The following is a 13,400-nucleotide window of genomic DNA, read 5'->3' on the forward strand; positions in this document are numbered from 1 at the left end:
CTCTTTTATATATTCAACTTTCCCTCTTAATAAGATCCTCCCCATAGGCTTTTAATCACCCCCCAAGGTTTTTTTTTTAAGATTTTATTCATTCATGAGAGACACAGAGAGAGAGAGACATAGGCAGAGGGAGAAGCAGGCTCCCTGCGGGGAACCCGATGCAGGACTTGATCCCAGGACCCCGGGATCATGCCCTGAGCCAAAGGCAGATGTTCAATCACTAAGCCACCCAGGTGCCCCCACCCCCTGTTTTAAATTTAAATAAATAAATAAAACCGCAACCTCCTATCTCCCTCCAGCTGCCATTCTCTCTCCCCCCTCTTTTGTGAGACAAAGTTCTCCAAACGCTTGTCTACATAACCTCTTTTTCCCTATATTTTATCCCTTTTTCTCTAATCCACCCACTCTGCTCTTTGTCTTACTACTCCACCAATGACCTGCCTGCGTTGGTTTCTGAATTAAATAAAACAGCCCCCTTTCCCAGTCTTGAAGCACTGGTCTCAAGAAAGGAGATGAACCTTATTATTCAGCCTGGCCCTAGCTGTTTAGTGTCTCTCAAACCTTTGCTTGTCCAAGATACCTTCTTAGTACTTTGGGTCCCCTAGTAGTTGAGGGTGTGCCAAGACCTGTCAGTGTCGCAAAGAAGACCCTCAATCAGCACCTGGATGCAAGCTAATTGGAAGCTGGACCCTCAGGCAGCAGCCTTTAAAGTATGCAAATAGAGCTCTTTCAGGAAAAGACTAGGAGATGAGTGTTTTTATCTGCTCCCCCTGCACCAAGTCTTGGGTTAATAGCCAGTTAAACTGAGTTTGTTTGTTATAATCCTATACTACTAGAGAATGTGAGCTCTGCCGGCCACCAGAGCCAGGCAATAAAGGGTACGTCCCCTAGTCAGCAGCCATAGCAGTTGGGGCACCAGACATGTTCACAGCTCCTTTCAGAAAGATACCGGTGACCTAGGTAGAAGCAGAGAGGGAACATCAAGATGGCACCTGCCACAGTCCCCAGTCTCTGGAGAGGATTGTAGCCAGTCCCTTGATTTGTGTTAAATCAGGAACCTAAACTTCAGGTTGCAGCTTTTAACATAAACAAATAGGCCTCTTTCAAGGAAAGACAGAGATGGGCATTTCAGTCTGCTGTCTCTGTGCTGAGGGGGCAAAAGGGGGGCTTAGCCACTGCAAGTCCATGGGGCCCTTTTTGTTTGCTATAACCTTGTGGGTCTCATAGACACAAGCCCAGTTGGCTTTCAGAGCTAAGTGTTTGAGGCACCCGTCCCTCAGGTGGAACTCTTGTAAGTTGGGCCTCTAAACATTGAGTCCAAACTCTTTACTCTTCAGGAGAAGCTGGAGTTGAGAGTTCCCTCCCAGTTGTATGTTGCTATGCTGGGTGTGGGATTTACAGTGAGACTATCCTAGTTTCTTCTACCCATTTTGATGTGCCCAAATGTGTAGATGTTGCTCAGCTAGTTTCTAGATTTCTTTTGAAGGGAACTGTTCCGTAGGTAGCTTTGGCATGGGTGTGACCATGGAAGGTGAGTGGATGGAGCCTCCTATGTCACCATCTTGAACTGGAACTGGCCTACACTGAACCTGATAGATATTTGCCTGTCCTGATCTTACCTCATGTTTCATTGGTGTTGACTTTTCCTTTGTTTTTTTTTTGTTTTGTTTTGTTTTTTACTTTTTCTTTGACTGCTGTATTGCTTTATGGGTTTTCCTAAACTTCTATAGTCACTCTTTCTCAAGTAAAGAAAGGCTTGACCTCCTTCACCATCCAGTAAATATTGATTTCCCTCAGGGCTCAGCACTGGTCTTGGGAGCTTCTCACTTTGGCAAGCTCATCCATTCTCACGGTTTCAGTAAGCATCTATATACACATGACTCCTGAATCATATCTCTAACCCATCCAGAGCCAAACATCCCACCGTCTATTAACTTCTTCTCTTAGATGGTTCAAAGACTGGTCAAACTGCACATGTCCAAAAATGATCTCATGATCTTATCACCCATCCCCTTCCCCCATTATTTGTCCCACTCTAAAAGGGATCCATCTGGGTAATTGCATACAGCCCTACGAGTCATCATTGCACAGCTCCAAGAGAATCCATTCACATGGGCTATAATAAGAATGATGCCTTCTGACGATGAACATTGTGTGGCAACCCATTTTTCAGATTTCCTTATCTCAGGAAAGAGCATATTGAACCATACAAGCCAAACACCTATGAGTCAAAAAAAAAAAAACCCAAACAAACAAAACCTGGGGTTGTGTTCATTTCTCTATCTTCAGCTCATCCAAACAGTCATTGGCTCCCATTCATTTAATCTCCTGAATTGCCCTTGAACAAATCCACTTCTTACCAACCCCATCACCACCACTCCAATCCAAGGTACCATCGTCTCAGATGGGAACTACTGCAGTAGACACCTGACAGATCTCCCCTCATTCATTTCTATTTCTTCTGGTCTACTTTCTTCACTAGAGCCAAAGTGATCTTCTCAAATGCTAATTTTATAACTTGAAATCCTTAAGTTTCTTCCCATAAAATGATTAACTCTTCAACATGGCCTACAAGACCTTCCATGATCTGGCACTGACCTGTTTCTCTAATCTCATATTATATTCCCCTAATCTTTTCCACTCTAGACTCACCAACCTTCTTTCAGAAGGTCCCATACTCCATACTCTGTCCCACAGCAGGACCTTTGCACATGCTATTTCTTCTATCTGGCAACTCTTCCTTCCCTTCTTTATCTACTTAACTTCATGAACCACATTTCTACTTAATTCTTCAAATTTTAGGATAATCATCTTTTCCCCCATGGAGGCATTTCTTGACTGTATCACCAGGTTAAATCCTTCCTACAGTAAGTTTTCATTGTGTTGTATATCTCTCCTACTTAGTTCTTATGACAAGTGTAAGTTTATATTACTTTTCTCATCATTGATTAATAATTATGTCTCCACTAAAACACAAGCTTTCTAAGGATGGGGAGCATGTCAATTATTACAATTATTGTTTTTTCAAGCAAACCTGGCTTATATCAGATGATTTGTTGAGTTAGTTAATTAACTTCCAAGAAGGAAACCATTCACTGGAACCAGGTTAAGCATGTATTCCCATAGGAGAAAGGTCAGAGTAAGAGGACTAGGGATCTTGGGAAACTGTAACACTGCAAATAAATAATTATGGCTTAAAAGGGAACCAAAAACTAAAGTCAGATACCAGGACACCAAATAGAAAGTACCACAGTGTTTGGCTCAAGCAATAAATAAATAAATGGGGAGGCACCCATGCAGAGTGCCAGGTGAAGAGGGAGATGTCTGGCACCCAGCTTAAGATAGCATCTAATAAGTGGTATACACACACACACACATACACACACACACACAACCCTGGTTGACCCTCAGGAACCTCCAATTCAATATACCCAAAAGTAAACCAACCATATGTATTTACACACTCTCACTAATGTGTTCTTCCCTCTGAATTTCCTCTATCAGTGAATGGTGATAGATAGCATCATAGTCACCTCATTCCAAAACTTGGGAGACATCCGTTACTTGCAAACCCCACATCTCAAAAATCCAAGATCAATCCAGTCTAACTTCTAAATCTGTCTGCTTCTCTCCATTTCCTCAGCCACTAATTTACTAAAGATCACCATCATAATTGCATTATTACAAAAACCTCATAACTGGTTTTCCTCCCTCTACATACATACTTCCCATTCATCCATTCTTCACCCTACAATCAGAATCATCCTTCCAAAATCCACACCTTGTAGTTTAATAAAAGCTGTCTCTCGGGGATCCCTGGGTTGCTCAGTGGTTTGGCGCCTGCCTTTGGCCCAGGGCGCGATCCTGGAGTCCCGGGATCGAGTCCCATGTCGGGCTCCCGACGTGGAGCCTGCTTCTCCCTCCTCCTGTGTCTCTGCCTCTCTCTTTCTCTCTCTACATCTATCATGAATAAATAAATATTTTTTTAAAAAAAAGCTGTCTCTCTCATCTCTAACCACCTCTCATTCTTGATCTCTACTACTCTGCCTACCAGTTCTAATCATGCTGAATTCGCTTTAGTTCCAGAATATCTAGAGTGATCTTAAGGTTTTCCCATGCCTCTGTGACTTTGTGTGTGCATCTCCCTTAGCCTAAAACTCTATGCCCACCTGTTTCTTCCTCTACTTCCAGGTATTTTTATCTAGCGAAGCCATTTTAATGCCCCTAATCCTACTCCTACCCAGCTAACTCCTACCAATTCCCAGTTCAAAGGTCATGTGCACTGGAAGGTCTTCCTTGATGTCTGGCCCCCATGAATTTTATTTTTTCTCTAATTCTATTGATCACACTATTTCCCTCCCTAGTTGACCTCAAACACTAAGAGGCAAACATCCCGAGGGTAGACAGGATGTCTTACCCTTACACTTTACCTTTATGCAGCTTTCTGTCAGTGGCATAAGAGCTAGCCATTCAAACGTTGTTTGACTAAATAAATTAACAAAGTGAATGATAACTTCTAATGACTTTTTTTTCTTATTTCAGTCCAAGTGGCTACCTGGTTGCTGCTTTCCTCTTTGTCCTGATGCTACTATTCTTCAGTATTCTAGTTTTGAGCTATTTCCATTATATGAGGATTTATAAACAACAGATTTATGAACCAATTAACAGATATGAAAGAAAACAAAAGACTAATTAGGAAAAATGGAAGTTTGTTTAGTATGGATATATATAGAGAGAGTGTGTGTATATATATTTATATTACGAGTGTGTATGTGACCAAGAAATACTAAGGATAAACACATAGTATGTGCTTATCAACAAAACAAGCTTATCAACACTCAAGCCCCTGAAAAATGTTTTTAAATTACCCCAAGACAAATATTCTCAGATCTATTGTGTGTTATAAAATTAATTTTAAGGTGTTTGCCCTTACCTTAACATATTCTATATATTCTTACATGGCTTTTTACAAATTAAAAGAAAAGAAAACTAAATTTAGCTATTAAAATACTTCCTAAGAATGAATGTAAATTTTTGAAAGTGTATAAGTGTGTCAAATGTTTTATAAGTGGGGTGGGGGGGGGATACAGGGAAAGGCTGGATCTCAAGACCTGAGCTTGACATGACCCAAAGTCAAGAGTTGAACACTTAACCAACTGAGCCACCCAAGTGCCCCTGAAATATTATTATTTTGCACGAAACTTTTCATATGAAACCTTCTGAAAAAAGCTTAATGTGTCCTAAACCTTATATGGCTATAGCTAATTTATGTATAAAAAACTTAATGTGTCCTAAATAGTTTTAAATATATTTCAGAAGTTTTTCTATTGGTAGATTCACACATGAAATGTACAAATTATATTGAAAATGAGAAGCTGATGCTCTAAGTTTTAATTTTAAGTTTTAAAATACGATTTTCAAAAAAAATAAATAAAATAAAATAAAATACGATTTTCATGTTCAACATAAGCTTCTTAACTTGTCCAAATGTTACCACAGCTTTCAAACAATTAGTGTTTGTAACAGTCAGAGTTCAACTAGAGAAGCAGAATTTGTGGGAAGTGCATATGTGTGTGTAAAGAGATTTATTTAAAAGAACTGGCTTATGTGATTGTTGAGACTAGCTAAACTAGTCTGAAATCTATAGGACAGAAATCCAGAATAGAAGATCACAAAAAATATAAGAGCAAGATGGAACTCCACGGACACAGATCAAAGCTGTTGTCCATAACTTGAATTTCTTATTTTACTAAAATCAAGAACAAGACAAGCATACCTGCTACTCATCACTGTTTTGAAAGTTCTGACATTACGTGAGGAAAATAAAATAACCACTATAAATACTGGGATAAAGGATAAAATCCTCTCTTTCACTAATAAGATCATATGCCTAGGAAACCCAAAAGAATTACTAGATTAAAATAATTTGATGGTTCAATATGAGGTAAATATTTAAAACTTAATACTTTTTCTAGGGGTGCCTGGGTGGCTGAGTTAACTGTCTGCCTTCTGCTCAGGTCATGATCTCAGGATCCTGGGATCAAGCTCCACGGGATCCCTGCTAAGCAGGGAGTCTGCTTCTCCCTCTGTCCCTCCCCCTGCTTGTGCTCTCTTTCTCATAAATAAATAAATAAAGTAACTTTTCTCTAAAATGTTATATAACAGCAATAGAAATAATAAAAAGTAATTTATTAATTGTAGTGACAAATTATATAGAATTAAATTTAATATAAAATGTGTATGACATACATGAAAAAAATCTGTAAAATATTTATTGAAGGAGGTGAGACAAAATCCGACAAAAATATTTGATAGAAAAAAAAAGCAAAACCACTTAATAGAAGTGAGAGCTAAGAATAGTCATTTTACAAAGGAGCATACCCAAATATCCAATTAACGTATTTAAAACAATTGTTTTCTAGTGCTTACTATGTGCCAGGAATTGTTCTAATAATTTACCTAACCTTCTTCAACAATGCTCTCAGATGGGAGTATTATTATTCCATTATAGAGATGAGGAAACTGGTACAAAAAGGGTAAATAATTTTAGTAAGGTCACACAACTGATAAGAGATGGAATTCATACTCAGGCACACTGGCTCCAAATCCCACATTTATCCTCCGAGAATGCTCGACCTTACCAGCAGTCAAAAAAAAAAAGAAAGATGCAAACTAAAGTTACAGGGAAGCTTATACTCTTCGCCTGGGTGCACAAACTTAGAAGAATAATACCCTTAGGAAGGAATGAGAGTCAGGGATGGGAAGGAAATTCTCCTTTTCAGTTTGTTTGTTTGTTTGTTTGTTTGTTTATTTATTTATTTATTTATTTATTTATTTAGAGTGTGCATATGGGGGGGAACAGTGGGAGGGAGGGAGAGGGAAAGAATCCCAAGCAGACTCTGTACTGAGTTTGAAGCCTGACATGGGGCTTATTCCATGATCCTGAGAACGTGACCTGAACCCAAACCAGAGCCTGATGTTCAATCAACTGAGCCACCCAGGTGCCCCAGGAAGGAAATTCTCTCACACTTCAGAAAGAAAAGCAAATTATTTCAGCTTTTATGGAAAGTAATCCGGTAAGTATTAAAAATATACATGCTCGTGGACCCAGAAATTTCACTCTTAATAATCTATTTATGGAATGAGACGGGATGGGGAGGACCTATATATATACATGCTGTATCATTGGTTGTCATGACAAAACTCTACGAACAAAGAATTAGCCTATTAATAGGTGAATAGTTAAATAAATTATTGTACATTGATCACATAGATCTGTACTAGTTGATTTAAAAGATTTTCCACACGTTTTTGTTGAGAAGAGCAAGCTGCAGAGAAGTAGTCACAGTATGACTTTATAAACAAAAGAAGAGCTCTGTTTACCAGGGTAAGAAATGTGTGGAAAGATACTTATCATCTTGTTAACATTGTGTGCATGCAGACATGTATGTCACTGTGGGAGGGGAAGTGGGGATATACCAAGAGATGTAGAGAGGAAGTTATAAACCAAACCCTGAAAACCATGGAAGAGGGAAACAAAAGAGGAATAGCATGTAAAACTTTCTCCTTAACGTAGAACAGGGCGTCTGTGCACAAAGCAAATGAAACGATCATCATCACCCAACCTAAAATGATGTAATTACAGGTGATACTTGCTTTCTTGCTATTGTTTCCCACCGCATTGAACTTATACCATTTGTTGAAAGATTTTGCTTATTTGAGAGAGAGAGAGAGCATAAGCAGGAGGAGGGGTGGAAGGAGAGGAAGAAGCAGACTCCCCGCTTAGCAGGGAGCCCAATGTGAAGCTCAGTCTCAGGACCCTGGGATCATGACCTGAGCCAAAGGCAGATGTTTCACCAACTGAGCTACTCAGATGCCCAAACTTATGTGATTTTTATTCATTTAAAAAAAAAAAAAAAAAAACTCTTTTCATTGTGAACAAAAGAATGGGAAATGAAGAAGTGCAGACAGTAAGTGGAGATCACTCTTTCAGGGAGTTACTTTCTTTCTGGGTCAAGAAGCAAAGAAATGAAGTCCAACCAGAGGCAGAGTTGAGGCCAGGAAGATGTTATCAAATATTGACAGGAATAATCCAGTAGCTGGGGAAAATTGATCTTTGGGAGAGGAAGGGGTAACTATTGGGCCAAAATCCTTGAGCAGGCAAGATAGCTGAGATCCAGAGCTGAGACTAAGAATGAAACATCTCCCTCACTGTTGCAGGAGGGAAGCCAGAATTCCGGGGTGCTGATGTAGGTGAGGTGGTAGGAAGATTAGTGGTTTGTGGTAGCCTTGAGAATGCTCCTCACAGGCCCTCTGCTGCAACAGTGCAATTGTCGGAGGGCATTGGCAGCTGAGCTCTAGCATCCACCATCACATTTGCCCAAGACCATATACCTACCCCCAGGCTGCTCCCCTCCAGTAACTGAGCGCAGTGGGGTTACTTCAGCAGACTAGATCCTAGGTAGACCAGGACTCCTGCCAGCCTGTCTCAAGAACTCCTCAAGGCTTTCCCAAACCTTCCGTATATTGAATGGCTGTCACATGGTGATGTGGGACACATCCATCCAATCTCCATCTCTCACCCTTTCTCTCCCCCATTCTCCCAACCCTCCACAGCTTCCTATTTCCTTTCATTCAAGTACTTCCTATGATAAAATCACTGCATATTTAATTCCATGTTGGTGACTGTTTCTCAGAGGACCTGGAGTAACACAGTGGTGACACAAGTGGTTTGAGAAAACAGGCGGTCACAGGGCATTTGAGACTGATCCAGCATCCAGCATCCAGCATCCAGCAGGCAGAGACAGCACCATTCTGGAGAATATGAGGGGCCCCAATAGTTTCTGGCTCAAGCTGGTGGTTCAGTTTCTAAAGTTTTTCATTGGTAGTGACCTGGGTAAATGTCCTGGTGGAGGGGAGTGCTAGCAGGTGCAATGGAGCAAGTGTTTGAAAAACATTGGCTGACAAAGACAGCAAAGTCTGTGGGTTACAGCTAAGTTGTATATATATATATAATATATATAAAATACATACATATACATATGTATGTATTTTAATATGTATGTATTTTAAAGATTTGAGAGAGAGAGCAAGAGAACAAGCAGGGGGTGAGGGGAAGGGGCAGAGGGAGTGGGAGAAGCAGACTCCCTGCTGTGTGGGAGCCCCATGTGGGGCTTGATCCCAGGACCTTGGGATCCTGACCTGAGCTGAAGGCAGATGCTTAGCCAACTGAGCCACCCAGGTGCCTTAAATTATGTATTTTTAAAATTGATATATAATTGACATATAACATTGTGTAATTGTATAAGTTTAAGATGTACAATGTGCTGATTTGCTAAATTTATGTGTTACAATATGATCACCATTGTGGCATTAGCTAACCTCTATCATGTCACATAATAATCATCTCACTTTTTGTGATGGCAACAATTAAGATCTAATCTCTCAGCAACTGTGAAATTTATGATATGGTATTGTTGACTATAATCACTATGCTGTGCAGTAGCCCTCCAGGGCTTATGTACTAGTTCCAAGTTTGTACCCTTAAACAGCACCTGCCCAATTCTCCCAGCCCTCTGCCTCTGGGAACCCCCATCCTACCTGGTTTTATGAGTTTGGCTTTTTAGGATTCCACACATAAGTGAAATCATGCAGCATTCGTCTCTCTGTCTGGCTTATTTCATTTAGCATAATGCCCTCAGACTCTATCCATGTTGTTGCAAATAGCAGGATCTCCTTTCTTGTGGCTGAATTATATTCCATTGTACATATATGTATATCACATCTTTTGTATCCATTCATCCCTTGACACTTAAGTTGTTTCTATATCTTGGCTATTATAAATCATGTTTTTTTTTAAGATTTTATTTATTTATTCACGAGATACACAGAGAGAGAGAGAGAGAGAGGCAGAGACACAGGCAGAGGGAGAAGCAGGCTCCATGCAGGGAGCCCAATATGGGACTTGATCACACCCTGGGCCGAAGACAGGCACTAAACCACTGAGCCAACAGGGATCTCCATCATGTTTCAATAAACATGGGAATGCATATATTTCTTCAAAATCCTGCTTTCATTTCCTTTGGCTATAGACTCAGGACCAGAATGGAATTGCTGGATAATAGGGCAGTTTTATTTTTAATTTTTTGAGAAACCTCCATACTATTTTCCATAGCGGCTGAACAAATTTGCATTTCCACCAACAGCGCACAAGGGCTCCCTTTTCTCCACATCCTCGCCAACACTTGTTATCACTTGACAACCTGCAGAAGGTTAGAGAGAGCCTCAGCAGTTAGAACCACAGTGCCTCAGTGGTAGCTTATATAAAGAGATCATCGTCACCAGTAACAGAAAGACAGACATGACTGAGGAACTTCAATCACAGGGCCCTAGAGATGTTTGACTCCTCAATGAAGGCAGCTTTGTTATGCAAAGGTCAAGGTGCTGGCAGGACAAACCCAGGACCCTGGGAACTGGGACAGGGTCATCTGGATGGATGCCTCTGAATATGCCACCTCTCCACACCTATTGTCCCCATGCCCACCCTCTGGGCATGCAGACATTGCCCATCTGTCTCTAGTAGGAGCTACCACTTTTGCTGAGCTGGAGGATGCTACAGAAGCCACCCCTTCACAAGAGAACATGTGCCCCCACCTGCTGTCACAGGTTAAATCCCAGCATTACCCAGCTGGTGACACGCTGGGCCTGATAAGGGAGGGAAGAAGGAAAAAAAATGAACCTGCATTTATCTGCAGACCCAGGGGAGTACACCTGAGATTGGATTCCAAGGGTTCTTTAAAACTGGATAAGCAAGTTTTTGTTGACTTGGAGTCACTTTCTCAGGATATGGGATTTAACTAACACCCTAGCAAGGACCCTAAGGGATGGGGCAAACTTACTGCAGTCTCTTAGAAACCTGGAAAAAATGCCAGCCAACTCTCAGCCAGTAGAAAAGCCTGAGTGTCCTGGTGTTGGAATAAAAAGGCTCAGGGAGGTGATGGGCTAGAACGGATGCACTACATGAGGCCCAGATGGCACACTATTCATCAAGGACAATGAGAAGACCACCAGCATCACTGAAATGCCCAATGGTGGAGGCCACTGCAGCCAGGGATGAGGGCAGGTGAGGCAGTCATAGACCAAGTATATTAACACTCCTGAGGAGGATGAGGCTTCAAAGCAAGAGAGGGTGATGGCACTTCACTTCAAGAAGCCAGAAGACCACAATAACCATAATGACAGGCAAGGAGGGGTCACAGGGATTTGACCTGCAGGGAATTTGAAGATAGCCAATAGAATATGCTGGCATTAGTGGCAAAATTGCAAAATAGCCAACAAGGCTGTTGATTACATCTATTAATAGGGGAAAAAATGGAGGAAGTGGCTAAGGGCAATTGTCCTAAAAAAAGTAACGCAGTCCCTTGCTCCAGTCCTCAGACCTGAGTAGGTTACCAGACCCAGAATCCAACAGTTCCCTAGGGAAGAAGGACATTGCCACACTGTGGCAAGTCTATACCATGACAATTTCCCCAGACCCATGGCCACTTACTCAGGTGACCATACTGGTGAAAGGGGAACAGCTAAACATTTTGAGGACTATTAGACAGAGGTCTGAGTTGATGTTGATACTCAGAGACCCAAAGTGTCATAAACTCCCTTTACATTTGAGGACCTCGAAGTGTCATAGTAGCTCACAGGCACCAAGAGGTCCAAGTAGCACCAGTTACAGCTGGGCTGGTGTGCCAGATGTGGTATCCATGCTAGGGCAGGTTCATTGGAGCTCAGGTATCTGGAATGTGATAATCGATCTGGCAAATGCATTCTTTTCTGTCCCATGAGAAAAGGTCAGAAGCAGTTTACATTAGGGACACTTGGGTGGTTCAGTTTTTGAGTGTCCGCCTTCGGCTCAGGTCATGATCCTGGAGTCCCGGGATGGAGTCCCACAGGAGTTCCCCGCAGGCAGCCTGCTTCTCCCTCTGCCTATGTCTCTGCCTCTATGTGTCTCTCATGAATAAATAAAATCTTAAAAATAAATAAATAAATAAATAAATAAATAAATAAATAAATAAATAAAACCGTTCATGTTCACATGGAAAACAATATTCCATTATCTGCCCATCTTACAGAATTCCTAAGGATACACCCTCATACAGGTAACCAAGCCAAGTTCCTTGGCAAGCCAAGTCCATGTCTGGTCTGGTCACATGCTGTTGTGGGGCCCAGGTCCTATTGTAATAAAGAATGAAACAGCCACTAGGGCAGCTGACTGCCCAAATTTCAAGAAGGATTTCTATTTAGCACCAAAATGGAATAATTCTGGAAACATGGGAAGCACAGCATTGACAGCTGAGTTACATTGAACTCTTACCCCCTAGCCAGGAACAATTAAATGTTGCAAAAAATGATCATCCACTCCAGATATAGAGCAGCAGCACCTACCTTAGCAGCTACTTCAATGACCACTATGCAAGATTGATCGAATATCAGTCACTTTCCCTGTCACATCCATAAGCTGGTACAATCATCAAAGGCTTAAGAAGCCACTTCATTACAAAAGACATGTAAGACAAAAAATGCAATTATCTTCTGAATTTTTCAGTGGTTTTTCCTCCTCAGTTTGCAAGTCCAAAATGGAAAATGAACTGTTTCAAGATGAACTATAGAGTCTTACCTTTGCACCTTTTAACCCTGGACGACTTAACCAGCTGCAAGCAGTCAGGATGGCCCCCCAGTGATCCTTGCCTCCTAGCATTGACACCCTGGGCAGTCCTCCTCCCACGTTGCTCCAGAGTTGGTTTGTGTGACAGTCGGTCACTTCCAAGCTTCAGTTACAAGACACTGCAGTTTCCTTGCCACCTTCCCACTCTGGATCCCTCTGAGAGAAGCAGCCACCAGCAGTGACCCTAGAAAGGCCCATTTGGTGATGAACCAAAGCCTCCCGATTCAGCTACATGAGTGAGTTTGGAAATGGAGCCTCCAGCCCTGGTCCAGCCTTCAAATGACTGAAACTCCAGGAAAGACTGAGCCAGCAACATTCACCTAAACATCAATCAGATGCTCTCAGACTCCTGACCCAGAAACTGTAAGCTGTTTTAAGCTGCTATGTTTGGGGGTAACTCAGTACACAACAATAAATAAGGCACAATTGGACTTGGTTCCTCTCTACAACACAGTTCACGAAGCAAGAAACTTAAAATTTATCTTCCTCTATAACGCTTTGGAAACTTAGGTCTCCCTCTAGGTTGCCTAAGCATTTATGGGAGCTTGTATCGAGGCTCCTATCTGTTTCAAATCTGCCTTTCTACTTGCAGAGGCTGGGACTCTGCTGCCCAGTTGGTTTCTCTAGTACCAGGTGCTGGAGGCTCCGTTTCCAAGCTCACTCCTGTAACTGGCAGGCACAG

At 41.6% G+C, this 13,400-nt stretch overlaps 1 protein-coding gene and 1 long non-coding RNA gene across 23 annotated transcripts in view; one reads left to right on the forward strand and one right to left on the reverse strand.

The window, feature by feature from the left end:
* Positions 1 to 6,074, forward strand: part of CATSPERE (catsper channel auxiliary subunit epsilon) — a 199,335-nt gene extending 193,261 nt beyond the window's left edge. For 9 of the 22 annotated variants that reach the window (XM_049112405.1, XM_049112409.1, XM_049112408.1 and 6 more), the window contains one exon: positions 2,803 to 4,514. In XM_049112405.1, coding sequence (XP_048968362.1) covers positions 2,803 to 2,986 — 184 coding nt within the window. In that variant the 3' untranslated portion in view covers positions 2,987 to 4,514. Of the gene's footprint in view, positions 1 to 2,802; positions 4,515 to 4,542 lie in introns of those variants that run through there. The other 13 variants (XM_049112415.1, XM_049112418.1, XM_049112414.1 and 10 more) reach the window with 5 other exon arrangements.
* The window catches only part of LOC112648761 (uncharacterized), a 54,046-nt gene that overhangs the window by 37,080 nt on the left and 3,566 nt on the right, over positions 1 to 13,400 (reverse strand). The gene's annotated exons all lie outside the window — the stretch shown is intronic.

The sequence above is a fragment of the Canis lupus genome, chromosome 7 (genome assembly GCF_003254725.2).
Source record: "Canis lupus dingo isolate Sandy chromosome 7, ASM325472v2, whole genome shotgun sequence".
Taxonomy (NCBI): Eukaryota; Metazoa; Chordata; class Mammalia; order Carnivora; family Canidae; genus Canis; species Canis lupus.